At 46.5% G+C, this 25915-nt stretch overlaps 13 protein-coding genes and 1 non-coding gene across 14 annotated transcripts; 6 read left to right on the forward strand and 8 right to left on the reverse strand.

The window, feature by feature from the left end:
* Window positions 1-51: 51 nt before the first annotated feature.
* C8R40DRAFT_1111745 (uncharacterized protein) lies at window positions 52-1319 on the reverse strand. Its single transcript, XM_046228380.1, has 3 exons — window positions 687-1319; window positions 367-622; window positions 52-318 (listed from the first exon to the last, which is right to left on the reverse strand). The coding sequence occupies exons 1-3, from the start codon at window positions 1240-1242 to the stop codon at window positions 93-95; spliced, it is 1038 nt and encodes a 345-aa protein (XP_046084884.1). The 5' UTR covers window positions 1243-1319; the 3' UTR covers window positions 52-92.
* Window positions 1320-1443: 124 nt separating this feature from the next.
* On the forward strand, window positions 1444-2907 carry C8R40DRAFT_1048842 (uncharacterized protein; the record flags this gene model as incomplete). Its single annotated transcript, XM_046224529.1, has 5 exons — window positions 1444-1593; window positions 1645-1845; window positions 1898-1984; window positions 2037-2149; window positions 2214-2907. The coding sequence occupies 5 exons, from the start codon at window positions 1444-1446 to the stop codon at window positions 2905-2907; spliced, it is 1245 nt and encodes a 414-aa protein (XP_046084885.1).
* Window positions 2908-3019: 112 nt separating this feature from the next.
* On the reverse strand, window positions 3020-4769 carry C8R40DRAFT_358903 (uncharacterized protein). Its single transcript, XM_046234826.1, has 4 exons — window positions 4485-4769; window positions 3858-4428; window positions 3597-3801; window positions 3020-3539 (listed from the first exon to the last, which is right to left on the reverse strand). The coding sequence occupies exons 1-4, from the start codon at window positions 4636-4638 to the stop codon at window positions 3132-3134; spliced, it is 1338 nt and encodes a 445-aa protein (XP_046084886.1). The 5' UTR covers window positions 4639-4769; the 3' UTR covers window positions 3020-3131.
* Window positions 4729-5382, reverse strand: C8R40DRAFT_359342 (uncharacterized protein). The gene is made up of 3 exons (XM_046234828.1): window positions 5104-5382; window positions 4912-5028; window positions 4729-4777 (listed from the first exon to the last, which is right to left on the reverse strand). The coding sequence occupies exons 1-3, from the start codon at window positions 5204-5206 to the stop codon at window positions 4770-4772; spliced, it is 228 nt and encodes a 75-aa protein (XP_046084887.1). The 5' UTR covers window positions 5207-5382; the 3' UTR covers window positions 4729-4769.
* Window positions 5294-7181, forward strand: C8R40DRAFT_1048872 (uncharacterized protein; the record flags this gene model as incomplete). Its single annotated transcript, XM_046224530.1, has 2 exons — window positions 5294-5485; window positions 5541-7181. The coding sequence occupies 2 exons, from the start codon at window positions 5294-5296 to the stop codon at window positions 7179-7181; spliced, it is 1833 nt and encodes a 610-aa protein (XP_046084888.1).
* Window positions 7182-7590: 409 nt separating this feature from the next.
* On the forward strand, window positions 7591-8614 carry C8R40DRAFT_1048965 (mannose-P-dolichol utilization defect 1 protein; the record flags this gene model as incomplete). Its single annotated transcript, XM_046224539.1, has 3 exons — window positions 7591-7656; window positions 7704-7836; window positions 7896-8614. 3 exons carry the CDS (start codon window positions 7591-7593, stop codon window positions 8612-8614), a joined length of 918 nt encoding a protein of 305 aa, XP_046084889.1.
* A 392-nt stretch (window positions 8615-9006) lies between these two features.
* Window positions 9007-9821, reverse strand: C8R40DRAFT_1111779 (uncharacterized protein; the record flags this gene model as incomplete). The annotated part of the gene is given in 4 exon segments (XM_046228381.1): window positions 9007-9447; window positions 9465-9467; window positions 9509-9704; window positions 9773-9821. Coding segments are annotated over 3 exon segments (547 nt in total), but the record flags the coding sequence as incomplete, so codon positions are not given.
* Window positions 9822-10222: 401 nt separating this feature from the next.
* C8R40DRAFT_1111780 (uncharacterized protein) lies at window positions 10223-11117 on the reverse strand. The gene is made up of 2 exons (XM_046228382.1): window positions 11056-11117; window positions 10223-11006 (listed from the first exon to the last, which is right to left on the reverse strand). Exon 2 carries the CDS (start codon window positions 10695-10697, stop codon window positions 10524-10526), a length of 174 nt encoding a protein of 57 aa, XP_046084891.1. The 5' UTR covers window positions 10698-11006; window positions 11056-11117; the 3' UTR covers window positions 10223-10523.
* Window positions 11118-11779: 662 nt separating this feature from the next.
* Window positions 11780-13246, reverse strand: C8R40DRAFT_1070647 (uncharacterized protein; the record flags this gene model as incomplete). The annotated part of the gene is made up of 8 exons (XM_046226249.1): window positions 11780-12013; window positions 12077-12200; window positions 12257-12418; window positions 12479-12522; window positions 12579-12816; window positions 12891-12913; window positions 12974-13134; window positions 13198-13246. The coding sequence occupies 8 exons, from the start codon at window positions 13244-13246 to the stop codon at window positions 11780-11782; spliced, it is 1035 nt and encodes a 344-aa protein (XP_046084892.1).
* Window positions 13247-15825: 2579 nt separating this feature from the next.
* On the forward strand, window positions 15826-16185 carry C8R40DRAFT_1172134 (uncharacterized protein; the record flags this gene model as incomplete). The annotated part of the gene is made up of 1 exon (XM_046231816.1): window positions 15826-16185. The coding sequence occupies one exon, from the start codon at window positions 15826-15828 to the stop codon at window positions 16183-16185; it is 360 nt and encodes a 119-aa protein (XP_046084893.1).
* Window positions 15837-18051, reverse strand: C8R40DRAFT_359187 (transcription initiation factor TFIID component TAF4 family-domain-containing protein). Its single transcript, XM_046234827.1, has 4 exons — window positions 17872-18051; window positions 17705-17814; window positions 17326-17639; window positions 15837-17264 (listed from the first exon to the last, which is right to left on the reverse strand). The coding sequence occupies exons 2-4, from the start codon at window positions 17706-17708 to the stop codon at window positions 16245-16247; spliced, it is 1338 nt and encodes a 445-aa protein (XP_046084894.1). The 5' UTR covers window positions 17709-17814; window positions 17872-18051; the 3' UTR covers window positions 15837-16244.
* On the forward strand, window positions 18046-19388 carry C8R40DRAFT_1149157 (uncharacterized protein; the record flags this gene model as incomplete). The annotated part of the gene is made up of 3 exons (XM_046229530.1): window positions 18046-18509; window positions 18653-19027; window positions 19151-19388. Coding segments are annotated over exons 1-3 (1020 nt in total), but the record flags the coding sequence as incomplete, so codon positions are not given.
* A 956-nt stretch (window positions 19389-20344) lies between these two features.
* C8R40DRAFT_t158 lies at window positions 20345-20436 on the forward strand. The gene has a single exon. It is a non-coding gene; the product is annotated as a tRNA-Gly (tRNA).
* Window positions 20437-21497: 1061 nt separating this feature from the next.
* On the reverse strand, window positions 21498-25776 carry C8R40DRAFT_1172138 (uncharacterized protein; the record flags this gene model as incomplete). The annotated part of the gene is made up of 2 exons (XM_046231817.1): window positions 21498-25430; window positions 25489-25776. 2 exons carry the CDS (start codon window positions 25774-25776, stop codon window positions 21498-21500), a joined length of 4221 nt encoding a protein of 1406 aa, XP_046084896.1.
* Window positions 25777-25915: the final 139 nt, after the last annotated feature.

Genomic DNA, 25915 nt, shown 5'->3' on the forward strand with positions numbered 1-25915 from the left:
ATGAAATTCAAGTATCGTGTAAGCGCCCGTTTCGATTACTCAAGTCTTATAACTTGCTATATCGATTATGGTCTAAGGAAAATACACAGGATTTAAACGTCCGGGATATCCCTCAAACAGAATTCCCAAGTCCTATCCTCTCCTCCTTCGCCCGTCTTGCCAGTCCCATGGGCTCTCAACCCTTTAGTCATACGATGTTCGTATCCATCCCAGATTTCTCGATGGAAAACAAAAGACCTGAGGATAATGTAGCGGGGATTGGAAGATGTGCTTCCATGTGCCAAGGAGGGCGGATTCTTTGCTAGCTTGGGTACATCCCTTTGTGCGGTGTGAGCGCTGGGTCAAGGTCAAGAAAAATGAACAAACCATAAAGTGTATGGTGGAACGTTTCGAAGAGTGATTAGAATAGTGCCTCTACAGCTTCCGGATTCGAGAGAATCCCTCGTGTCGTCGCCTGTTTCTTCGTCTTCATCCTCATCCTCATCACTAGCTTTTTGTTTCTTCCGTCCCGCAACAGATGGTACTGGTCCCTGCTTCAGGAACTTTGCGGCAGAGTGTAGAAAGCCTAAAATTAACGTTTGGTTTGATAGGATATTACGATCCTGGTCATTGATGCCCCTTCCTAATCATGCAAGGAATCTGACTTGATTCTTATGCGCAATGGTAAGTATAACAAGGGAACGTACCCGCGTGAGGAAAATTCCAAACAATCTTGCTCCATCTCCGCCCCTTGAACGCTGTATTCCATTCGAGCTTTGTAGCGTCTACACTGAATAGCACCTCAACTCCCCACCCCCGAAGGTCCGCGACAATGTCTTTTGCATCGGGATATTTGGCATAACAATCTTCTTCGGTATCATACGCAGTTGCAGTAATATTCTGCGATGGTAGATGAGCTAGATGCGCCAATTCCGCTTTTGAAGGTGACGGTCGAGCCAGAGCATGGGCGAAGGAAAAATTACCTTCACCGATTAAAAGGATAGTATCGGTAGGTTGGAATGGTATAGTTGGCTTTTGCGTTGAAGGTAGGGTCCTCTTCCCTTTCCCTGGGGCGCGTATAATTTCATTCCTTTGCCCTGTGGTTTGATTTGCTTTAGATCTGCTAGACGCTGATGGTCCTCCAGCCAGCTTTCGAGCTTTTTGCTCTGCTATTTGGGCTGCATGAGACGCTTTTTCTTTGACTTTCAATCGCGATTGCTGAGAATTTAGAGCATTTTTGAGGGATTTGCTTGATCTGCCCATGTTTGAGCTAAGCTCTTTGAGTTGTCAGCGATCATGAACATAAAATATGCGCACTCTAAGTTATACCCGGTTACTGATCGTGACAGTGAAATCAAGTCCTGATTATTGGCGCTTACATATGCTTACATGATGAGCTGTACCCCTTTCCCTCATCCATCCCAGTTTTGTTCTGGCCAGGTTCTTGTATTCGCATACTGAGACATGCACAGTGCCAAATCAAAGTCAAAAGGCGTCAGCACCAATTCTCTTTTCGATCTAAAGGCGGAAATTTCCAAAAAGGAGGATGAATTTGCCCGGGATAAGGCTGCAGGCAAAACATACACGCTTGGCCGTGTCAATCGTCCTGACAAGGTAATAACACTTCAAATAACTGCGCTGCAGCTAGCTCAATTATCTCAACAGAAACCGACCAAGTGGAGTCTTCCGAACAAAGGTGTTCAATCCCGTGCTGCAAGAGATCTCGTAGAGCAGGAAAGTGTCAGCAAGCCTACCCTTGAAAACGCCAGAATCTCATTGGAACGAAAATCTGTCAAGTACCATCAGCTAGTCAAGGGAAAGACTGCCGGTCTCACCGAAAAACAATATGATGCCTTGTTGGTGGATGTAAGGTGGTCAGTTCTCTCATTGCGCTATCTTGGGTTGAAATGTACTCTAGTTCGATGCTAAAGGCATCGATTCGAAATGGGAATCAGATAGCGACGATGTCGACGAGTCGCTGACCGTTCCTGTACCGAATAACGAGGTGCGCATATCTGTTTTGCAAACAAATACCTGATACTAAATAAAGTAATCAGGACGATCCCATGATAGAATATGTGGATGAATATGGTCGAAATCGGACAGCTCGTCGCTCTGAAGTGCCTCGCCTGGCCAAACGTGATGATGAAACTCAAGAATTTGACGATGGGTAAGCCAAAGTTTATCTAAGACAAGAAGATCATGCACAATTCATATATTTCTCTCCTACAGAGGCGTCATCCGTCAGTCACCTTTTCTCTAAGCATACTCTCTCCTAACTTTCCTACAGGAAATGCTCAGATCCTCCAGAACCACTTCCCCACATACCAACATACTGAGGATCGTATCACTGAAATAATCAACGAACATTCCGAAGAGAACAATCCTTTGGAAAAACATTATGACCCAAATTCAGAGATTCGCGACAGGGGCGCTGCATCCTACACCTTCTCGACAGACGAAGAAACTCGTCAAGCCAGACTGAACGAGTTGAAATCCCGCCACCTCGAAACAGATGCTATCAGGAAAGAAATGGGTGCCGTGGATGTTCTGCCCGGAGAGATAGAGGGAATGCAGGTTCCTGAAGTGAGAAGCTCGGTTAAAGGATCCGAAAAGCGGAAACGAGAAATGGAGGAACGGAGGAAAATGCTAGATGCGAAACGCAAGAAAGTCGGAACCCGAACCGTCATTGAAGAACCTCAGCCTGACACAGTTTCTGCATCCACTTCCGGTACTACAACAAGCCTCATACGGAATTCACAGACGCCCGGTCTCCCTCAACAGGTAGACCCGTTCTCTGCGTTAGAGTCGGCTACTTTTTCAAAGCCTCCTCCGAACAAAGGCAAGGGCAAGTCAAGTTCTCAACACGATGCCGACGAATTCCTTGCACAACTCGGGAATGAGATGCTGAATAAGAAGCGAAAATGAATTAACCTCCGAGGTCTGTGTGGCCCATTCATGCTTGTACACGTCTCAGCTATGTGCCACTAGGATTCAACATGTTGCCCAATTCTTGCCTATGAAAGATACAATTCTCAACTTCCCGAATTGTCAAACTTGTCTCTCCCGGTTCTTGCAATTATGTTGCTCATCGCGGTGTACATCAGTGTGCATTTAGAAATCACTCAGTAATTTCACTATCTTTTCATTCCCTAATACGACCTGTTTGGACTATAAGGATCATACAACGTCGTCGATGTTGGGTGTGCCGTAGAGTAATCCAACGATGTTGTTGATCTCCAAGCAGGATTTGATAATGTCTCGGTATCGAATTTTTCTTCAAGTTCGGATGCGAACGTCGAAGTCCTTTTAATCGTTTTAACGTCTTCGTTTGGACCCGTGAGTGGGAGGGTGTCATATATCGACTCGGTTGTTCCATCTTCTGCTCTTCTCGCGAGCACCTTTTCCCAGGGATTTCGATGACCAGTAAAGATGAATATAATGCCATTCCAAAGCGAGGAAGGATATCTTTTGATCCAAGCCAGCATGTGCCCTCGGCTTTCCCAGATTAAGCACAAAACTTGCCACAGAGGCAAGAAAGCAACGCCAGCAGCGAGCAGCTTCAAGAATCGTGATCAACTCGCTAAAATCAAGATGATGTTAATCGAATACTTTACCTGTCCATATCCAAGAGGATCGTACCCGTCTGGAGGAGAATAAGGAGTCACAGGTTGACCATTATCTGCTTGAATGCCAGCAACGATTTCGTGATAGAATTCACCCAAATCGGACACATATAGGATTAACGAGGATCCCCAAATAACGTAGGTGGTGCTGATAGATAATGTCAATACCCAAGGATGACTCTTGGTGATTACATCCCTATGCACACAAGATATGAGCTGCGTTGCTTTCCATTCTTGGCTACAATGACTTACCATTGTGCAAGTACAAAGGATTTGAAGGACAACGGAAACCACTGGATCCAACTAAACCTCGCCCAACGCTGAGCTTTCATTTTGTGTCTCCGATATTCTCCACGAATATCGCGGAAATGCCGAAGGGAATAGAATATCCAAACAAGGACTATAATTCCAGCGAACACAGAGGCAAATATGAATGAAAAGAGCACTGCTTCTATTTCAAATAATAGCCAAGACGCCAAAGTGACGGGAGCGCAGGTGTTCGAAAAAACATTGGCGAAGTAAATCAGCAAATTCATAATGGTCCACATTGGAAGCAGTAGCAATGATAGTGTGAGATATGTTCTATGATCACCCAGTCGGCGGAAGAGATAAGAGCGCTTTTTTAGGACCTTCCGCACAGACGCATAGAGAAGGTAAACAGCAAGCGGAGAGACAGTCGAGGTGAGGGCGAAATGGGCATCCGCTACTGACAGCTGCTTTCGAATTAAGCTGATGAAGGCGCAGAGCATGAGGGTATAGACCTGCAGTAGGAGAGCAGAGACCGATTCTGAAACACTTTCCTCCGAGTATCGAATAAGTAGTGCTAATAGTAGGTTTTCAATTCTCCAAACATTTCCAATGAGATGCAACATTACACACCTAGACAAACATTGACGATGAAATTTGATAGTCGGACAGCATACCCTTGCATATCAGGGTTTTGACCCTCTGCAGAGAAAACGCAGAGCGCATAACTCTCAACGTCAAGGACAGCCGGATCAGTAGAGTTCGGGAACGATTGTGGGACCGACATTCCAGAGGATGTGATACTCTGTGCGAATAGACGATTGAGGGAAAATGACAAAGGAGTACAGCGCGCTCAAACGAAGGGTAATTTATACGCTCGCAAAGTGATATAAGATCAGCAATCACTGCAGTGTCATATCAACAGGCTCAATCGGTAATTGCCATTGTGCCAGTAGTAGTAGGTTCCAATTCGCAATATTATGTTTTGCTAATTAGCATGATACTGTACCAGCAGCGACCAGAGCTAGAGGATCCACGGCCAGTCCCAGTCAACACTTACCAGTTTCCAGAATACAGACTTTGTATGAGCGGTCCTCAGGCATGTTTTCCGAAACACTTCGGAAGGCAGCGCAGGGTGGCCTAGGCGGCGTCACCGTGTTCATCGGTCGACCTGGCGCTGACAAGGAATTGATTCAAAAGTACTTGCATCAAATTGAAAGACTATCACAAGCAAGATTTGCATGTAAGTTACCCGTAGAAGCCCGTGATACAACCTGGAGCCTCCTGGAGCTCGGAGAAGCAGGATTGCACGACCACGTGCGCATTTCAGCGGTGTTGAATCGAACTTCCACCATTCCTATTTTGTGACCCTCAATTCTTCCTCGAATCTTCAATATACTAACTCGAGTATTGGTTTTATTGCTGTAAAGAGCCTACCAAACATGGAACTCCCAGACGAAATACTAACTCAAATTTTTGACCTCGCCGCCGATGAGGATGTGATATTTCAATATGGACTACCAACGGTTATGGCGGAAACTGCATGGTTCCAAAACGCGTTGGATGAGTGGGCTTTGAGATCTCCTCAGGAGGCTATCAATATTATACAGAGGAGGAGTTATGCCACTAAGAAAGTGAGTATTTACGAAGATTTTCTCAGATCGCTCTTGATAACTTGTTCGGTGTTAGGCTATCATGTTGACATGTAGGACTTGGCGTCGTCTGGGATCTGAATTCCTCTACCGCTGTCTTTTTTTCGATAATCCCTCTCGGCTGCACCTTCTTTGCAGAATCCTGGAATCAGACGTAAACATCAAGAATGAATCAGAACAGTCATCTGTGGGATTAGGATGGTGGACCAAGCGTATCCATCTCACTCGATATTATGCCTCACCTAATAGAGGGGCGTCTCAAGATGACATGTGTAATGCACTAACAACTATTGTCAAACACTGTCCTAACCTATCCATATTCGTTGTCGAATGGCCCATGCCCAGCGCCACGTTCGGTTTGGTAGCTGATTCCCTTTTCAAATACACTCGGAAGGCCCTTCACACTGTTCACTGGCACGTTTCGGCAGAAGCCATCCCAAAGATCATCTGGGCACTAGACTCGCTTCCCCTCGTCCTTGCAGCGCATATCGAATTTGATCCACCTACCCATACAACCGAAATACATGAATCTCTACATCTTGGCTCTGCGCAGAACGTCGCCTTGAATCTGCCATACCTTCAGCAGCTCACCTTACGCGGAAGCTTTTCCGAATTCCTCGAGCAGGCTGTGGATTGGATTCTTCCTGGATTGCGAAATCTCTCTATTGATTGCGGAAATAGTCGATCCGAGACACCTGACATTGTTGGTTTCCTCGAGAGACATGGGGATAAATTAAAGGTTCTGGACATAAACTCGATCCCACCTTTGGAAGTCCCCGACATTTTGGAGTTGTGTCCCCAGCTTGAAGTATTTTCATTCAATGCGGATTGGCGATTTCAGGCGCCAACACTACCCGCCACTACCAGTGATGGAATCCCGATCACTGATGACTCTGAACCGGATGGCGCATCGAGGCAGCGACGACGGCAGAGCAACACCATGAGGTTGAGCCTGGGATCATATTTTAATGAGACGAGTATCCTTACGCACACGCCGCATCCCCGAATCCACACCATTGGACTACATGGTCTTCTCTATGCATTTGGTGTCGGTTACGCAAGGATTTTTTCTTCCGAAGAACCTTTCCGGTCTCGCGTCGTACGCCGTTCAAATGACTTAAACTTTGGTGCATTGAACCGGGCTCAATTCCCACAACTACGGTGTATAAGGATCCTAAGCCGGACACTTTTGAATGACTTGAACAAAGCCGACGGTCCAGTGCAGGACGATGAAGTAGACGGTATGGATCGATGGGAAAGATGGTGGGATAGATGTCACGAGTCGAATATCAGATTAGAAGACTGTACTGGTGGAGAGTTTGGCCAGCTACCACTGGATGCGGAAGAAGAAAATATCGAGGAGGAGGAAGAGGAAGAGGAGGGGGATGGTCAGGCTAATGACAGTGAGGAATATTCCTCGGGAGGATACTCGGACGAATGGGAAGTTGAGGTTCCTTCTATCGAAGAGAACGACGATGGGCTTCATACCCAGGAGCTTAGACAGCTCATCAAGGAATGTCAAGCCATGGCAGAAGAAAGGGATGAATCTCCCTTCAGTGGATTCATTGGTCCAGCCTTCAACTTGTCTTCATCAATGTCATCGGCCACAGGCCATTCCAGTGCGATCGCTGATGAATCGACCTTGCTTCCGAGACCTGTCCAACTTCAAGCTCCATAGAACGAAGTCACGTACTGGGTGGTTTAAGAGAGCTTGGTATTGATAGCTTTAGCACATGTTGAGATTGTGTCAGAGTTCTAGTTCAGACTGCGCTATGTTTATACCTATGCCGGGGGATATGTGCTCATGTTCGATATATAATTGAGTATAAACTCAAGAGATTAGGACCGCGCTAAGTACTGGAAGGCTTTCGAAGAAAATACGCTGACCCGCTGTCTACTTCCGATTGAAATTTAGTAGCATCAGAATAAGTACAGCTCATGAGCGCACAGAATTTGTATGCAACTGATCAGTGATTGGGACAAGATGAAAGTTTTCCAGTCGTAATGGCAAAAGAGGGACACTCGCGGTTCGCTCGCGGTCATCTTAGCTGGCGCCGGTCCGGGACTACCGAGGCCGTTCTTTGACTATGACCACGATTACTCGAAATCTGCCTTGGTTTATACGGGACACGGGAACTTCAATAATAGGAACAGTACGTTTCCATTCTGCGCTCGGTATTCTAATTCTGATGCGACGCAGGAATGCTACACGTCACTAGTAGAGAATCTAGACATCCAAGATGTTGAATGCCTCAAATATTCTCTTTCGAAAGCATTGGGAATTGGTATAGTCGTCGGTGGATCAGTTATGAAGCTTCCTCAGCTACTTCTCAGTGCGTGAAGTCTCGCGAAATGGTGCGAACAGCGCTGTAACGTCCTTCTATCCTTCTAGTTCTTCGGAGTCGTTCAGCAAGGGGACTTTCCCTTTCCGCATACATTCTTGAAACCCTTGCTTATGGAATAAACTTATCCTACTCCTTCCGAAATATGTTCCCATTTTCAACATACGGCGAGAACCTCTTCCTTACCATTCAAAATATTCTCATCACATTCCTCATCATATTTTACACACCCTCGCTTCGCCATGCTCGCAGGAGAAGAAACGCTCAGCTATCATATGCATTATTAGGTCTCCTTGTAGGCATATTAATCGTCTGTTATTCCTCCATGCCTATACTAGCATTTCTCCAATTATCCACCTTACCTCTCTCACTCACATCGAAGGTGCCTCAAATACGCCAGAACTATCGTTTCCAATCAACCGGCCAACTTAGCGCATTCGCTGTCGGCTCGCAGGTCGTCGGGTGCCTGGCGAGATTATTTACAACGGCGACGGAAGTCGGAGATTGGCTAGTCAGTGCAGGGTTTGCGCTTGCACTCGTGTTGAATGGTGTTCTTGGTGTCCAGTTGTGGATTTATTGGGGGAAGGATGTTGATGAGCGAAGCGATGACTACGAATTCGATGATACAGCAGAAAAGGGGAGAGCTAATGCAGCTACTTATGCGCCTTGGCAAACCCAATCGTTTTATAGAGTCGGAACACCCCCGCCTCCTGCTTCTGGAGGAAATATTAGAAGAGGGACACGAAAAAGTCCAGCTGATTTGGTGTAGAAATCAATCTCTACTCTCGTTTGTTTCGGGGAAAATCTTAATGGAGCTCCTAGCGGCCTGGCCTACCTGGTTGGGACTGAGACATAGACCAACACACTCCGTGGAGTCTTGTTCGGCAAATTTGAGTGGTGTTCTCAATTTAAGTACGCTGAAGTATCGATAGGTCTAAGTATCGATAGGTCTACAATCATCTGCAACAACAGTAATCTTTTTTGCAGTGTTCATCCCCTTTTGTACCTCCAGGATTGCCTCGCCGCCTTTTTCCAGACCTCGACTTATATCTTCCGTGTATTTCATCCTACTTTGCAAGTTGAACGACAATACTAAAGAAAGAGTAGAAGCGTCAGGTCTACACACACACATGCGCTTGCGGGTACTACAAGCTTTCATGATGTACATACATGAACTGTCCGCAAATTGAGGATTACATAATTAGAATCGTGGGTAGTATACGGAGGCCTATTGTCTATCCCAAGTGTCATCCCTTCTTTCCAGCTAGCGGTCAAATCCGCAATCACTTCCTGGATGTACGACAAGTTGTTCTCTTTCGCCTTGATAACCTTTGTGCCAAAGGATTTCAATATCTCATCCCTCTGGCTTCGGGACAAAAAGGAGACGACACCGATCGGAAGACCTGGGCCCAGGTCTTTCTCATTCATTATCCTCTCTTCTGGTTCCAATCCTGATGGCGATGCTTTAAGATGAAAACACTTGGAACCAATACAAAGCCACGATTTGTCATGATCTTCCCGAAGCAGATTAGGGTTTACGCTAACAACCTTTTCCGTGTTCTCGTCGAAAGCTATAACTCGGATTTGTAGCATTCGAAACTCATCTATGGCATTCACAGGTCGGGCTAAAAATGCCAAACGATTTGATGAAAGAATGCTTACCAAGTGTAGCCTTTGTGGGCTTGCGTCGTTCTAAAATCCCTGCAGAAGTGTGGACCACAGGAATGGCGACAGCGACATGTAGAATAACGCATAGGGCTAACAGACGCGCGAGCAGATAACGAGGGAAGAAAACCATCCGTAATGTGTAGGGTGTGTGAGAATGATATAGGGTAAGTTGGAGATATGCCGATGTAGAGCTGTATGTACAGGGGTCTGCATTAAAATTTAAAATGCGCTGGAGAAAAAGAATATATACCATACATACCGAATTCTGAGCGTGAATTTTTGAACACAATAAGCCTGACAATTTCCAAGTGTAACTTTTTGTAAGTGAACTGCAGCGAACTTGCATAACATCCAAGTCAGTGGGAGGAAAGTCCCAAACAAAAAAACGACATACCGAACCAGCGTCCACGGTTAGATAGAGAGCGAGTTGCGCAAGTCCACTATATGTATCTATAATATGGCAGAATGATACTCATCTGTTTCATCATCGGGTCTCGTATGATTTGACGCGGATCCGCCGGGCGAACGATGTAAAGAGTGAGGGGTTTTTTGAAAAGGCGTTTGACAAACATCAATCTTGTCAGGCTACACCTCAAGCGCCCGTGCAAAAATTCCTTTTAAAGTTATCTCTGTCCGTTCCGACGGGGAACAGGGTCACATGTTGTCTTATAGGGCAAAAGCGATCCGGATGCAGCCCTTTCATTTAACGGTGCGACTCCGACCCTGCACTCTACATACCTGCCCCACACCAAATTCCCTCACCTATCGGCGGACAGACGCAAGCAAGGTGTGTCCCCAACGGGGTATGTTAATTCAATATCCTGCACAAAACCCTTCACAAAACCCTTCACAAGTAGCAGATGGCTGATACGTATAGCAAGGTCATGAAGGGTCATGAGGTGGTCGGAAGGACCCAGAGAAAGATAGATGATGACTGGATAGATAAATAGATAGATACGCGGCTCCGCCTAAGGCGGACCCCTACAAGAGAACAGCCGGGCCCAACCACCTTATGGGCTCATTGCCAAATGGGCGGAAGTCACTATAATTGTGGCATGTGGATCGTCGAGAACAGGAGATAGACCTAGATAGACTGTGTACGTATCGCAGTCATCCCAGGGATCGTAGCCATGAAGCTCTAACCAAACCTGGGCGGCTGCTTCGTCTTCCAGCTGGATCCTCATCGTGTCGGAAATAAGCAGATGTATCGACGTGAGGAGCCTCACAATCCTTGTAGTCCTCAAGCAGCCGAACTTTCAAAAATCTTGAACGATTACATCCTCTCGATCCCGATGGACTAGTTGCTATCGGCGTGAGCTAAGGATGAATGAGTCGTTGCTTTTTTCTGTGTCTACCTCCTTGATACCTGTACGGACAAACATAGGACAACGTGAATCTAGATAAGATAGTGACCTCCGAGATGAACCAATGATCCTCCTCCCAGTGTATTTAATTGGATTTAAAAAGTAGTTTACAAAAGTCTAATCAACGAGGTAAGAGACTTAAGCATATAATATCTTCTCTCCTCTCACCGATGGTCAGTGTACGCTCCGCGCGCCTCAGAATCTTTTCTCCTTTCCATCGGTGAGGCCCTAGTCAGTCAGGTACGCTCCGCGCGCTCGCAGACTTTCTGCCCTTTTCTGACTCAGGTGCTCGGCATCTTAGCCATCGTCATTTGTCTCACTTATCTATTGTTTCTCACTTTGCCCTTATCAACAAGCCTGAGAGTTCGCAAGTCAGCATCTTTCTGATCTGTTGAACTCTCAGGTGTGTGTGTAGAGCATATGCAAAATCGTAGTATTTTTCTAATCTGTCGACTCTCAGCGTCGTTTTTTCGTACAAATTCTTTCCATTTCCCACCCTCCCTTGACCCTTCTCTGTGATATCTAGACTATCTGTACCCATACCGTCGCTCATGAAATCTAGTTCGTTCTACAGGGTACAGCCGCTGTCCCTCAGGGCTGTACCCGTGTCCACCTAAACCTTGCTAAATTGTTAAAGCGATGAAAACGACGCCTTCGTTGATTAGATATCTTTCTTGCAAATGGCTTATAAGATATTTCGCAATCGTTACGCGGTACCGTTGATATGAGATTCCATAAGGTTCCACAGCTTATCGGAGTAGAAGAATGGAAAAGTGGTGACCAATGGTGGGATCTGTAAGAGTCCGGAAGTGGACAAGATTCAGAATGATGATACAAAAGCACTATGTACATAGCGCAATCATTGTAGTAACCCATACAGAATTTGAGATCCTATTCGTTCATCAGTCATCTGCAACAACGATAATCTTCTTTGCGGTGTTCACTCCTTTCTGTACCTCTAAGATTGCCTCGCCGCCTTTTTCAAGACCACGAGTTATATCTTCCGTATACCTGAACTCCCCACTTGCGAGTTTCTTTGGGATGACTTCGTAGAATTCGTCCAAATAGCGTTCTTGATGATCGAACACAAGCAAACCATTGATGCTGAGTCGGTTGGCTAGAACGTTTCGCATGGTCTAAGATGTTGTCAAAGGTGTGAAAAGGAAAATGAAATGATATGACACGGAGCGCGCATATACCTTGATTCCATAGGGTTCTTCGTCATTGTACTGCGTGATAAAGCCACAGATAATAATTCTGCCATGAAGTGCACTGTTTCCAATCGCAGCTTCGAGAGTAGGGCCACCGACATTGTCCCAATAGCTACGAAGTGGCAGATGAGATTGACGTACATCTACGTTTGAGCTGTTGATACTCACATGTTGATTGGGCCTTCCTTAGCTAGAACGTCTGCAGTATTCGTTGTTTTATAATTGAAAGCCACATCTGCGCCTATCTCTTTGCAAAATTTGACCTTTTCGTCCGACCCGGCAGATGCTATGACCTTCAGACCATCCTGTTTGGCCAGTTGAACAACCAGACTGAAATTAAAAGGTTATCAGTCACTACATGGAAATATACAGATGGATCACTATTATTACCTTCCTACAGGTCCAGCTGCAGTGGAAACGAAGATAATTTCGCCCTATGATTAGATTCAAATCATGTTGTATCAGGGATCAAGACACAAGTTAAACGTACTGCCTTGGGTTTGGCATATTCTTTCCAGCCGTAGTATGACGTCTGGCCCGGCATACCTGCGGCTCCCACATAGACAGAGTAGGGCAGGGTTGGTTCAGGTCTGACGATGACTTTCAACTTGGTGATATCTTTTGGTATGAAATACTCTGCAAAATCCAGCATTCCATAGACGTGATCGCCCGCCTTGAAAGCTGGGTTTTCAGATCGAACAACTTTTCCTACTCCGTAGTTGTAAAGCCTAGATAAGATGACCGATAAACGATAACGTCTTAGAACCAAGCCAGACTTGAGATTTGTCGAAATTATTCTTACGGTTCATCGATGAAAAATGGTGGCTATGAGGATGGTGGGTTGTCAGCGGTGGGTGAGAGTGATTTTTCGTAGAGTTTACACACAGTATAGGATTCTCGTTCTAGAGCTCTCATCTTTCCTCGCAAGTAAGGATCGACAGACAGGACAAGGGTTTTCACGAGGATACTTCCTTTCAGTGACTCATTCTCCAAGTCAATGGTACTGGATGTATCATACACAGTTGTCTTTCCAGGGACAGGATATCCTAAAAAGGGAGGTAAGTAAGATCGAGCGAGTCGGTCGTCCGAGGACTTGGAATGCTGCTCACCGGAAGGTATTTCTTTGAAAATGAGTCGACCGTTTGTAATTGGGGCCATTATCGCAGTGTTATGGACAGGTTATGGGAATCGAGGACCGGTTATTAAGCCAGATTTCGTTTCCATTGGCTTATAAAGCGAAGTTCACATTAATGCGTTACTAAGACTCAGCCCGAGGGGAGGCCTTTCGAAATCGTGTTGATAAGCCGACGAGCTGGAGCCTGGTACTCATTGTAAAGCCTTCGTGGAGACAAGAAAGGCCATGGCAGTTTTATGTCGATGTTACAGTTAGACGAGCCTATGTATCATGGACATGCAGGAAAAGGAAAGCAAGCGTGCGAAGAAATACCGAACGAGAAGGATAAGATAAAATGTGGCAATAAGGGTGGACGCTTATTGCTTTTTGACCTATGTACGGTCGAAACTCATCTAAGCTCGTTTTGTGTCCCTGTGTTATTCTAGTGTCCAATCTTATGAAAAAAGACACTCCACGCTCAGCCAAACCATGTTTCGTGTGATCTCCCACCCAAGCGGGGCTGTGCCCAAGGCAAAACCTCATCTGTTAGCATAGAACACTCAACAGTGCTTCTCACATTTCACAATGAGCTCGGTTGATCGAATACTTATTTTATCGAGCTCGAATATAACTCCCGATATTCAAAACCTACATGTCATCCCTCTACTCTTCCTCTATTCCTCTCTTTCTTCATTCCTTTCACAGACCGAAGCCCCCTCGTCCACCACTTGCTCTCTTGCGAATGCGAGTCCATGCATATACTTTTCACCCTTGACCAGCTCACTGTTATTTGTCACACATACTATCCGAAGCTGATTACTTTCACGCTGGACATCTGGGGCAAGTCAGAAGAAGTTAGAACACTACTACTCTCCGTCTCATTCTGTGATTGCGCAATGACCTTTTCAAGATGGATCTTGAAAGAAGGTGTCCGAGGGGAACTCGATATATGAGAGGGTCGATGAAGAATTCACAGAAGTTTCGTGATCACAAGAAATATGTAGGTATATGCATGGGATATATGTATAGAGGTGGTACGTGGATATCCCACTCATGTAGTCTGATATGGCAGATTGTCGACCTGGCAAGGTGAATTGTCGATTCGTAGTGATCGCTAATTCATCATATAATTATAAGACCTCAGGACTCGGAGAAGATACAGTAGGATTCGCCGGGGCTGCTGCTGCTGGAAGTGCCTCACCTCCGCCCTAATCCACGTCCACTGTCCCTCGTGTACCTTTGCAGGTCTCACCTCAAGCTACAGCTGGTTTGCTGGCTCGTGCAGATGCTGAATCATCAGGCAGTGACGGCGGCGGCGACAACAGTAAACCCCCAAAGAAAAAGAAACCGTTAACACAAGCCTGTCACCTGTGGAGAGAGTGAGTCGATTCCTCTCACTGTCTGCTGTTCAAATTGTGAGATATTTAAACCATCTTTCAATTTTTTCTTTCATATCCTTTCTCAAGATTCTTATACAACTCAATCGCAAAGCCTGAGCCCGTTACGCACATGTGGCTCATTGAGGCCAAGGCACCAACGATACGGAAGCTGCTGAGAACAACATCAATGCCATTGGCGGTGGGTTCAGACAATCAATAATTGACCTACCACCTGCGGCATTGATTCGAGAGTCTGCATGAGAGATTATTGATGTATTTTTAAAGCATTTTCGGGAACTTGGAGAGGGTTTCAACAATAGGAGCACCGAGAGAAAAACGTACATCTGGGTAGGAAGATGAGCCAGATTCGAAGCCAGAATTATTTTCACAGACATTGTCGCGCCTCAGGACGACGGTAAAGGCTGTAAATATTCAATGTCTCGCTGTAATATTAAAAGTAACTACATGTGAGACAATTTCATCTCATTAGTGAATGTCACTCAAATGCAAACAAACTTCAACTGTTCACTACCTGGAACATCCTTATACCTAACAAGCGGTCTAGGAAACTGTATACTTCAGTTAAGTATCCGAATTCTGTCACAGAATTGCACTCGAGCTAATCATCTCCATATAATTAAGTGTGATCAACCTTTCGTATGCCAAGGACAAGAGTCACGAAGATTCGGTATTTGAGGAGTTATGAAAGGATGCAGGATGAAGATGGGAGGATAAGGAAATTGAGACTAGTCAGTGGGATGGAGTTTGGAAAAGAATTAACATACAAAGTGTACCGATGGTTGCCGCCAAAAACAGCCTGGGATAGGCTGGACCTCAGGGGGACTTAATTCGTCTGAGGGGTTTCCGGAACCTGACATACTTAGTAGAAAGAGCACTGTATTGCGTTAAAAGTCGATGTGTAGGCTGTTACAGAGCGTGCTACGTATGAATCTCTTTAACTTTGTGCATATTCCGTAGCTATTATTTTTAAGAATTTCGCAGGGCACAGAACAGGGAGCAGCCCTTCTGTCCTGCAGGGGTTGCTTGGTCTGTTTCGGATGCTTACAGTCTTTTCTCGGATGTGATCATGTCCGATAGACATTTTAGAGTTGGCGTGGGTTGCAGTTGTGTACACTGTATTCAACAGTGGTACATACTATTGTAAGTAGTTTCGGGGAGGGCAAATCATGTTATATTGGCCCCGGGCCATGCCGAGTCGTCAGATGAGATTACTCATCATCATCATGTCTTCTACTTCGACCTCTACAGCGCATATAACAGTTCTATATTTCGCTGCTGCATCTACCACCCTAGGGATAACTGAAGAAAAAATACCAATTCCAGAGAAGGGGTTCTACCTTTCTCAGTTGAAGGATTTGTTGGTTGAGAGACATTCACGAGATAATCCGAGTAAAGACGATGGGAGTGGAAAGAAAGGAAGAGGAGGGGGAGGAAAGGAAATCGGAGAAGCCCTTAGAAAAGTACTTGACTCGAGCCAATGGAGTGTTGATGCTGAGATGGTTGACGATTATGAAGATTTGACAAAAGTGGAATTGGGGGATGGGGTAGAGGTTGCGGTGATTTGTCCGGTTTCTGGAGGGTAGAGGAGGGTGATTGCAAGTTGAATCGATTACAGACAGATGAACAATAAATATAATATATTTCAAGTCCACCCCTTCGCAGCTCCTCTGCCCCCACCATGACCTCTCTCTTTTTCGATAACAAACATCGCATCTCGCATGGTGATAGCAGTCCTTGTATCCCCTTCTACAATTTCCTGCGTCGTATTCGTTTCTGTTGTCTTTTTCGCGGAGACATATGGTCTGGCCCATCCACTGCTATTACCTCCGGCACTAGGTGTACTGAGAGTAGCTGTTGTACTCGCTGCACTGGCTCCTGCTCCAGTCAACGATGATGACAAAGCGCCGGGTGTAGTAGTAGTGGTAGTAGCAGCAGCAGGAGCAGCAGCAACGACAGTTTTCTTAGGAGTAGACGAACCCGTCGACGATGCACCTGCCGTCATCCACGAATACCGCCCCGCCAATCCGGCAGCATGACTAGCCGCCGCATTCGACATCTTCTTCTGTACATCCACAGACATATTCTTCGCTGTAACCCCCGGTCCGTCTTTCTTTCTCTTCTTCTTTCCTCCTCCGCCACCGCCGAACCCATCTAGATCGTCATCTCCCCCACCAGACCCACCAGCGCCGCCGTTCATCGCACTCGCACTCTGAGCAGCGAGCGCCGCAGCTTGTGCCGCAGCCATATCCGCACGTTCCTTCCTTTCTCTTCTGATCTTTGTCTCTTCCTCTCTCTCCACCTTTTCCAACGCCGCAATCTGTTTGGCGACGTCTGATCTAACAAGGATACTCCACATCGGCGAACCGTCCTCATACAATGATGGTGCATTGTCGAATTGTGTGTCGGTCCTATGTCGAGCGGCAGTTATCATGGCAGTTATTAGATCTTGTAGTCTAGCGCGTAGAGCCAAGGCGAGATAATTCACGGTATCTGCGGATGGATTGGGATTAGACAATTTATGCGCAGAGGTTATTTGGTGGATAGTGCTTGAGAGATAGATCGTGTTGAAATTGGGTTTTGACGGTTGTTTTCGCGTACGGTCTTCGTAGGAGCGGTAGGTTAGGTGACTGTCTGAGGTTCGTTGCAGGGATTCTTCTTCTGCCTGGGAGAGAAGAAGAAAATTGAATAAAAATTGGATCTGATTTGATTGCAGTGGGACTCACTCGTAAATCAACACCTGTACTGCCCAAAGCATCCCTGAGCGTATTAATATCCGACGTATCTATCCCATTTGCAGGCGCAGGCGTATAAGTACTGTTATTATGAGCCACAACCGGCGTTGGAGTCGTCGCGCCTGTTGCAGATGTCCCCACCCCGGGAACGCTAGAAAACTGATTTTGGTAGCTTTGGTAATATCCGTATGGGGTATATTGGTACACTGGGGCTGGGGTTGTTTGCCCGGCTTGGGTTGCGGTTGGTGTTATTGGTGTTGCGCCTGGTGCGGGTTGGGCTTGCAGAGCTGGATCGATAGGGATGTCTGTTGTGGGCCCCACCGCGTTCAATATACACAATGCTTATTATAATGAATGAAAACTGACTAGCCCATGTACTGTATGTCGTCGGAGGGGGTTGGGGAGCTTGTTGTACTTGTGCTGTCGTAGCTGGCGTCGCAGGCCGCGTTTCGTCCGGTTTTACGGGTTGAGTCATTTGTACTGAGAGTTTACAATTCAGAGTCTAGTAGGATGGAAATATTGGGAGATAGTTCCTACTTTTATTCGTTTAGTACTTTCGTCGTACCTATGTATCCGGGCAGGAGGAGGAAGAGGAAGAGGACGGTTGATTCTGATGGAATCGTATGCCAACGCGAGAGAGCTGGTTATGGTAAGGTCAAAGCTAGGTTTACATAGCGCGTCGGCATATTGAAGATACCTCTTCTGGTTCTTTTCACACCTTAAAAATCACTAGTTGCAGCTCTTAGCAGTCGACCCGAATTAATTATAATGTCTCAAGACAAAGACAGCAGTGCGTTCACTGCGACCCGGCTTACATCCAACACGTTCCTCATAAAGGAATACAACGACATATATTCCGAGCATCCACATATCTACGCTATCATCTTTCCATCAACTTCAAACTTATCTAACATATCCAACACATCCGAGTCTTCCTCAAAAGTAGGGCACAACATGGCTGGTACGATTATCCTAATCGACACAGGCTGTGGAGGAGCATCCAATGATCCCGAGGTTCGAGTGACCAATGTTCGAGAGTTTATTGAAACTGTGGATGTACCAGAAAACGGCGGAAGGCCTCTGAATGGGCTTGATAACCAAAGTGGATTGGAAGGAGGAAAGAGGATGGGATATATCGTTGTTCTAACACATTGTCATTATGATCATATTCGTAAGTCACTATAGCACCTTCAGATAATATCTGAACAATTACAGTTGGTGTAAAGCATTTGTACGTTGGGGTCAGAATTCCATCATGCAGATTTATAATTCCTCACTGTAATCATTTCGTTTCCCTCTGCCCTGTGCTCCATTACAGCTCCTCCGACTCTCCTATCCTCGCCTCATCTCATTCCCCTGAATTCCTTTCTGACATTCCAGAACATAGTCTCTGCGCTTTTCTCAACATAAGTACTCCAGAATACACTCCCACCCTCGTTCCGCACGGACATACGATATCGAACTTGATACTATCGAACAAAATCTCAAGCCATGTAACGGTCCTCCACACTCCAGGCCACACACCGGATTCCTTGACGATCTATGACTCCACCTCTTGCCCGCCAATGCTCTACGTCGGTGATTCGTTGTACGAATACGAGCCAATTATATTTCCGAAGGAGGGTTCGATAGTGGATTGGTTTAGTAGCATCGAGGCGTTGATTGGGTTTGTGAGGATGAAAGAAAGGGAGTTGTTAGGAAGTGGAATCGATGAGAAGGAGGAGGGAAAGGATACAGCTGTGGCAGGGTATGAGAAATACGATGTTGCTAATACCTCGATACGGCCTCGACATCATCAACAGCGGCAGAGGAAGAGAGTCCTGCTCAATGCTGGCCATGTCACCTGCCTTAAGCCGGCTCTAGAAATTCTTCAAGCTGTGAAAAGGTTCATGGAAGATGTTGTTAGCGGGCGAGAGCCGGTGCGAAGGAGGTGGGTGAAGAGAGGGGAGGAGACAGTGGAGTATCGGCAGTCACGGCAAGAGGGAACTGAGGCTAACACTACACCCGTGGGAGCTTCGAGGTTTTCGTTAATTTGTCCGGAACGGTTGATTTTGGAGGTGTTGACTCGGAGTGGGTAGAAGTGTTAAACGTTACAGCTATTACCGTAATTATATGGAATTCGATTTTTTTGAAAAGTTGTAAGGTTGTATTTGGCGTCACCTTCTCTTAGACGTGCATCTACACTTTCATTGATATTTGCGCGTTGTCGACATCGTTTCTATTAGCTCCAATGCCATCAAGAGTTATTGCTGGCAGTATAGACACACATTCTCCGCGGACAAACTGCCTCCGTTGCACACAGTGATGACCTCGCTTTGCACGCCCATACTTCCGAAGAGATGTCTTGGCATTATGAGCAGCCTCATCAATGAACATGAGCATGTCTTGTCGTGGCACCAGCTTAGCTATCTGCAGCATGAAATGTGCCCACTCAAGGTCATTGCGCTCGAGTGCCCGTACAGAGACAGTCTTCCGAGATAGGTCTAATTTCCGAAGTGCGCGTACAAGTGCTTGCACTGAGACACGAACTCGGCAACATCTTTCTAGCTCTGCTTGTATTTCATCCAAGTAAATGCAAGGTCGGAGATCAATGAGAGCAGAGAGATAGTGAGTATCGGTGCCATTCAAAAGAGAGGGTCGGCCCTGTCGACGCAAGGCAGGTTGAAGTCGTCCATGGTCCCGATACTGCGCAAGGATATGATAAACAACAGATTTCTTCATCCCGAGGTGGTAGCAGATATTCTTCACTGAAACCTGCTGTTCCCAAAACATTAATGGTACCCGAACCCGCATATCTTCAGAGAATCGACGCATAGTACATGCAAGTAAACTGAGGGTGAAAACTTGACATGTGATCTTGCCAAACACAACCTCACAGGTTTTCAAAAAATCAAATTCCATATGGTTACGGAAAGGGCTGTAATGATGTATGTAGAATCAGTTTTTTTTTGATTATTTTATGGCAATGTCATGCATGGTATTTATATGCGAGGACGGGACATAATTTTATGCATTAATGGGGTAGTGGTAACCTGGGTCGTTGCCATATTGAGTTCCTTTGGTAAATTCGACCCGCCGGGGGTTCGATTCCCTCTTAATGCATGTTTGTTTTGCATAGTTCTCAAATAGCCTTTTTGCAGACTTATTTGTAAGTATTCTGTTTGTTTTCTTCATCTTTTTAGTATATCTCGAGTCTCATTACGTAATTTCACAAATATTTTGATTCGATCTAAACTTTGGGATGTTGGAACAACTCCGTATGTACAGGGAAATAGACCAGCTTTGACCTCTGACTACACGTATACGCCGTACTACTTACATTAAACTATACAGTACTTACTGTATCACGCACCACAGAAACACACGAGCTCCCTCAGTTGTTCCGATATCAACTGAGATAAACCTTACGCTAACATGGGAATCCAACGATAAAACATATTTTATCCTTCCTTGACTATGGATAGCTTTACCCTGGTGCACGCGTGCATATTTATTCATGACAATTCGACATACTGGCTCATACTGGCCGACGATTTAGGTACTAGTTGACACGGTAGAGATTTACAGAGATTTACCTGAGGATTGGAATTGATACGGGAACAGGGTATCACTAAAATTGTATATCAGTGTGGAACCGTCTGCAATGCATAGAAGAGTGAAGGAGAAAAAAATGTTGAAGTCAATTTATACACTTGAAGTATATGAACGGTGTAGAAGTAAAGTATGTACATGTATAGATTGTGGCGTAGGCAGTGTATAGGTATATTCACTTTAGACCATAGTCGTAAATGTGTATGCAGACGTTGATGTGCCATTATTCGTGAATCAAGACATGAATTGAATCCCAGGTTTGGTTAGAGGGGGGAATTAGGACTGAACAGGAACATAGGAAAGCATTGCGAAGGGAAACGTTAGAATCATGACGGAAAACAACAGGGAGGCAAGCAAAATTGAAGGGAGGTATGCAAAGGAAGGAAAGGTCGTGAGATGTAAGCAAGAATACAGGAACTATATACGACATAAGAAAAGGTCCGACATAAAATATTGTGTGCGGAAGAGTATAGCTTGAAGAGACATCAATAAATATAGGGAGGGACGTAGGAACCAAATCGCAAAGCGTACCTTCAACACCAGAGCCGCCAATAGTGTCATGCTTTCAAGTGTCAACGCTTTGACTTAATGGCACCTCTACCGCCACTCGCCTTATCCTGTATCTGTGTCTGTTTCATCCTCTCTGCCATCTTCTTCATTTGATCCTTTTCCGCCTCCATATGCATTTTCAACATCCCGTCCAACTTTTTTGACTCCATTTTCTGCTGAGCCTGAGTCTGGGCTTGTTGAGTTTGAGTCTGAGAACCGTACCCATACCCGTATCCTCGATCTGAAGACGACGATGTCGCTCTAATGCGACTTCCACCCACGGCAGTTCCTGAGCTGCCTGAGATTCCCGCGAAAGACGAAGGCGCGTCTCTTGAATAATTTCTCGAATGATGAGGACCGTACGCACGGGCGTATGGGTGACTAGAGTAAGAGTAGGAGTAAGACCGCGAACTCGGCCCTGCCGCTACTTCTACCTCTCCTGCTATCTCTGCCCCGGTACCAACAATATCCGTACCAGTACCAGTCCCTACTCCGGATCCTGTGACCACATCAGCACGCACACCCTCCCCCTGTCCCACCCTCGTATATTTCCACAGATCCCACTTCGACTCTAGCACCTGCTCGTCGTCCCTCATCTTCTTCGTGAAGAACTCTCTGGGTGATTTGCTTTCTGCAATATTCCCAATAGGTAGTCTACGGTCGATACCTGTATCGGATGCGTGAAGGGATGTATGCGAGACATAGGGTGTAGAATGATTTCCTAATCGCATCAAGGGGGTACGAATCGAAAAGTTTGAGCGATTGGAATGGTTTGATAAATTCGAGTGACTTGAGATATTCGATCGACTTGTCGACGGGCGTCGTGCTGTATGTTGTGCTGAAGGGGTGGAGTAGGCGGAAAGGGAAGATAACATCGAATTGGTAACAGATGCCCCCCTTTCTCTTCCACTACCAGCTGTAGTTCCTCCTTCTGCAGTCCGGAAGTCCTCCTCTCCCTCGTCATCATGATTGTCATCATCCTTCTCAATGTTTTCGTTTCCAGCCCTATTTTCATCACCCTCATTATCATACTCACACTCATCTTCATCTTCATCCTCATCATCATCGTCAGAAGACCCATCAGAGGACTCATCCAAATAATCCATCGCATTCGGTTGAGTTTGAATGGTATCAAAGAACGACATAGACGAGGACGGTGGGGTCATCATCATCATAGAAGACGGTCCAGCTGAAGGAGGTCCAGCGAATAAAGGTAAAGAAGAAGAGAAAGAAGGAGGAGTTGCAGGGGGAGGTGCGGAGTGGATCGCCGGAGGTATGATGGACGTGGGGATGTGTAAACTTCCACGTAGAGGATTCCCGACTCCGTGATGACGACGCTCGATTAGCGAAGGCTGGGATTGGGAGGGCAGAGAAGAAGGGGATTGTGAAGAAGGATAGGATGAGGAAAGCGGAGAAAGCGGGGAAGGAGGAGAGGGAGGAGCGGACCGAGCAGAGTGAACAGAGCGGGCCGAAGATGGGGAGGAAGGTGATCGTATCGTTGGCAAAGAAGGAAAGGAAGGTAATGACGCGAAAGAGGGAAACGGGGGTGTCGTTGGTTCTGGTGCGGAAATTTCTATGAGTTCTATCCTCGGTGTTAATATCGGAGCAGCAGGTGCAGTCGGTGGTCTTTTCCTTAATGCTGGCGGAGGCGGATTAAAAGTTCCATGCCCGTGGTCTGATGCCGAGCGATGCGCGAGGGTAGGCGGAGGAGGCATGTTGGTATTGTACGCAGATGGAGGATGCGATAGGTAAGAAGCATACGTTGGGAGTGTATTGTTTTGCATGAGTGCGGAGAAATGTCGGTTTCGGAGATCTCTGTAATGGAGAGAAGTGGTCCGGGAAGGTGCAGATACTGGTGTTGCGGGAGTGAGGGACGCTGAAGGTATGGGTAAGGAAGAAGCTGATGAAGGGCGAGGAGATGCTGGAGCTGCTGGATCTGAGCGCTCTATAGGCTCTGGAGGCTGGAATGGAGATGATACTGACGCAGAGGGTGCCGAGGTGCCATTTGTAGGACCTGCGAGTGAAGGCACGGGAGGTGGATCGGTTGTTTGTTGGTGAGCATGACCGTCGCCGTCAATCCGCAACTCCGAAGGATTCCGACTTAAAGCATCTTGGAACGCAGATGTCGTAGGTGATTGTGCTGTCGAAGTAATTGTCGACCTAGATGAACTAGCCCTGGGTAAGTTCTCGTTTTCTTCGTCAGGAAAGACTCCAGTCACGGTTGAATACATAGATATCGAATCTGGTGTTTCAGGATCTGCAACACCACTTCCAGCAGTACGCCTACTCCGACTTGTATTCGAGTTTGTTGTCTCCCGGTCAGAGGAGTCTCTAGGTCTAAAAGACGATTGGGACGACTCGGATGAGTCTCTTGGTGTCATACCCAGTCCTCTACTTCTCCAGTACCCAGGCGGCGGGGTCATTGTATATATATAGTTAGTATTCCCTCCGTTCCAGCCCTGAGAAACTGACGCAGCAGCAGGACCTGCTGTTTCAGTAAGATCCGTCTGCGAAATCGAATACACAGGGTTGATTATTTCCCTCTTCACTGACTTAGGTGATCTAGGGGACTTCGGAGACCTTGGGGGAGGCATCAGCGGCATCAGATCCAAGGGGGTTTCGGTACGGATGGGTATAGGCGAGGGCGCGGAAGAAGGAGAAGTTGGAGAGGCGGGAGAAGACCATCCGCGAGGCCGAGAATGATTTGTGAAAGCATGAGTTTGGATGTGGCTAGCACTATGAACGCTAGGGGACTTTGATAACGAGGTGTCAAGTTGAATAGGGCTGCTTATGATCTTTTTGTTGATCCTCGCCGCAGGCACCGGGGCAGAGGTGATCGGCACGGGAGATGGTGCAGGTGATCCTGGTGGCAGAGACGACATCATAGACGATGATGGAGACCTCGGTGACCTTGGAGATCGAGCAAGTGCACCTTCAGCGGCAACAGTAAGATTATCGAATGAATGACCAACGGCAGCTTTTAATAATGCCTTCTTCCAATCCTCTTCGTCATCATCTGGACCAAGAGACGACAGAGCTGAACTGCGATCTCGAGGAGGTGGAAGACGAGAAGCTAACGCGGCAGCACCTACTGATTCATGGACACCTAGACCATGCAAAGCGGATGTTTGAACGGCAAAAGGATATGCAGAGGATGGAAGTGGTAGATCTACTGCATCTGTAGGATCTATCACGTCGTCCATAGATGGTAGATTGACAGCCTGTTCGCGTCGAGTATCGCGCTGTAACGAGCGGATTTTCACCTCGAATTCGGCTTGCTTGGCTGCGCTAGCCAAATCAGCCATTTTCTCCCTTACCACTACAACACGACCTGAGCGGTCTGGTTGTCTACCTAAATTGGAAGTACGAGGAGGAGCGGAGGAAGAGGAGGAAGAGACTGCAGTCTGCATTTGCATCGGAAAACCTGATACGGCTGTGGCATCCGACGTTGTGCGTAAGGCAGGAGTAAGAGCTTGGCCGCCATTGCCACTTTCGGATGTCGGCGTCGGAGGTTTGGATTTTGATCTACCGATCCGAAAAAGGTCAAGAAACGTCGGTGCGGGAAGCTTTTTGACCGCATTGGGATTAGTGGCAGGAATCAATTGAGCGGGAAGTGGCTTTGAATGGGCTGGAGGAAGAAAGTAATTGTTATTGACTAAAAGTCGGAGACGGTATGAGACGTCGTCTTCTTCGAAAGACTTGAAGTCATCGACCTGGACAGACCGCTCTGAGAATGTGGGGGAACGAGGAGAGGCAGTTGCGGAAGACAATGTTGACAGTGGGTAGACTGTAGAAATATTTGTTTGCTCCGACTCTTGTGTGATCATCGAGTCTCTAACATTTACTCCAACTCCCTCTATGGCATCAATTTGAGAAAGTGGAACTCGGGAAAATGCAGATGGCGGTTGCTTGGTCTTGATAGCAGCTAACTGTGAACCCTGTTTCGCAGCTTTAGTCTTCAAATTAAGACTTTAGTTATACACTTTCATTTTATGAACGTTCAAGTTAACGTACCATTCTTATCGGCTCCTCCGCATTTGATTCTTCCGCCCGGCTTGTATCCGCCGCCACAGGACCTGTGCTAATAGACATTTGGTCGTGGTTGACAACATTGGTAGTGTTTGGCTTTATAGCGGAGTTCCCCGTCACTGTTCGTGAACGACCGCGAGTCCTAGGTTGGCGGTTGAGGCTAGCTCCGCTGGCTGCACTGGAGATGCTTGAATTACTGGACACCGTTCTAAGTGTATGACCGATAATTGGACTGTCGACAGGAAGCCGCCTACCATCAGCGTCAACGTTCATCGCAGCATGCGGCTTGTCCTTGAAAAAGCATCCGAACATTCGGTACAACTTTTTATTTGATTTGTAATCATATTTGTTCTCTCTTCACCATCTTCACCACCATGGACGTTTTCAAGTCGTGTAAGTATCTTTTTTCTGT

This window comes from Lentinula edodes, assembly GCF_021015755.1.
Source record: "Lentinula edodes strain Le(Bin) 0899 ss11 chromosome Unknown C8R40scaffold_24, whole genome shotgun sequence".
In the NCBI taxonomy this organism is placed as follows: Eukaryota; Fungi; Basidiomycota; class Agaricomycetes; order Agaricales; family Omphalotaceae; genus Lentinula; species Lentinula edodes.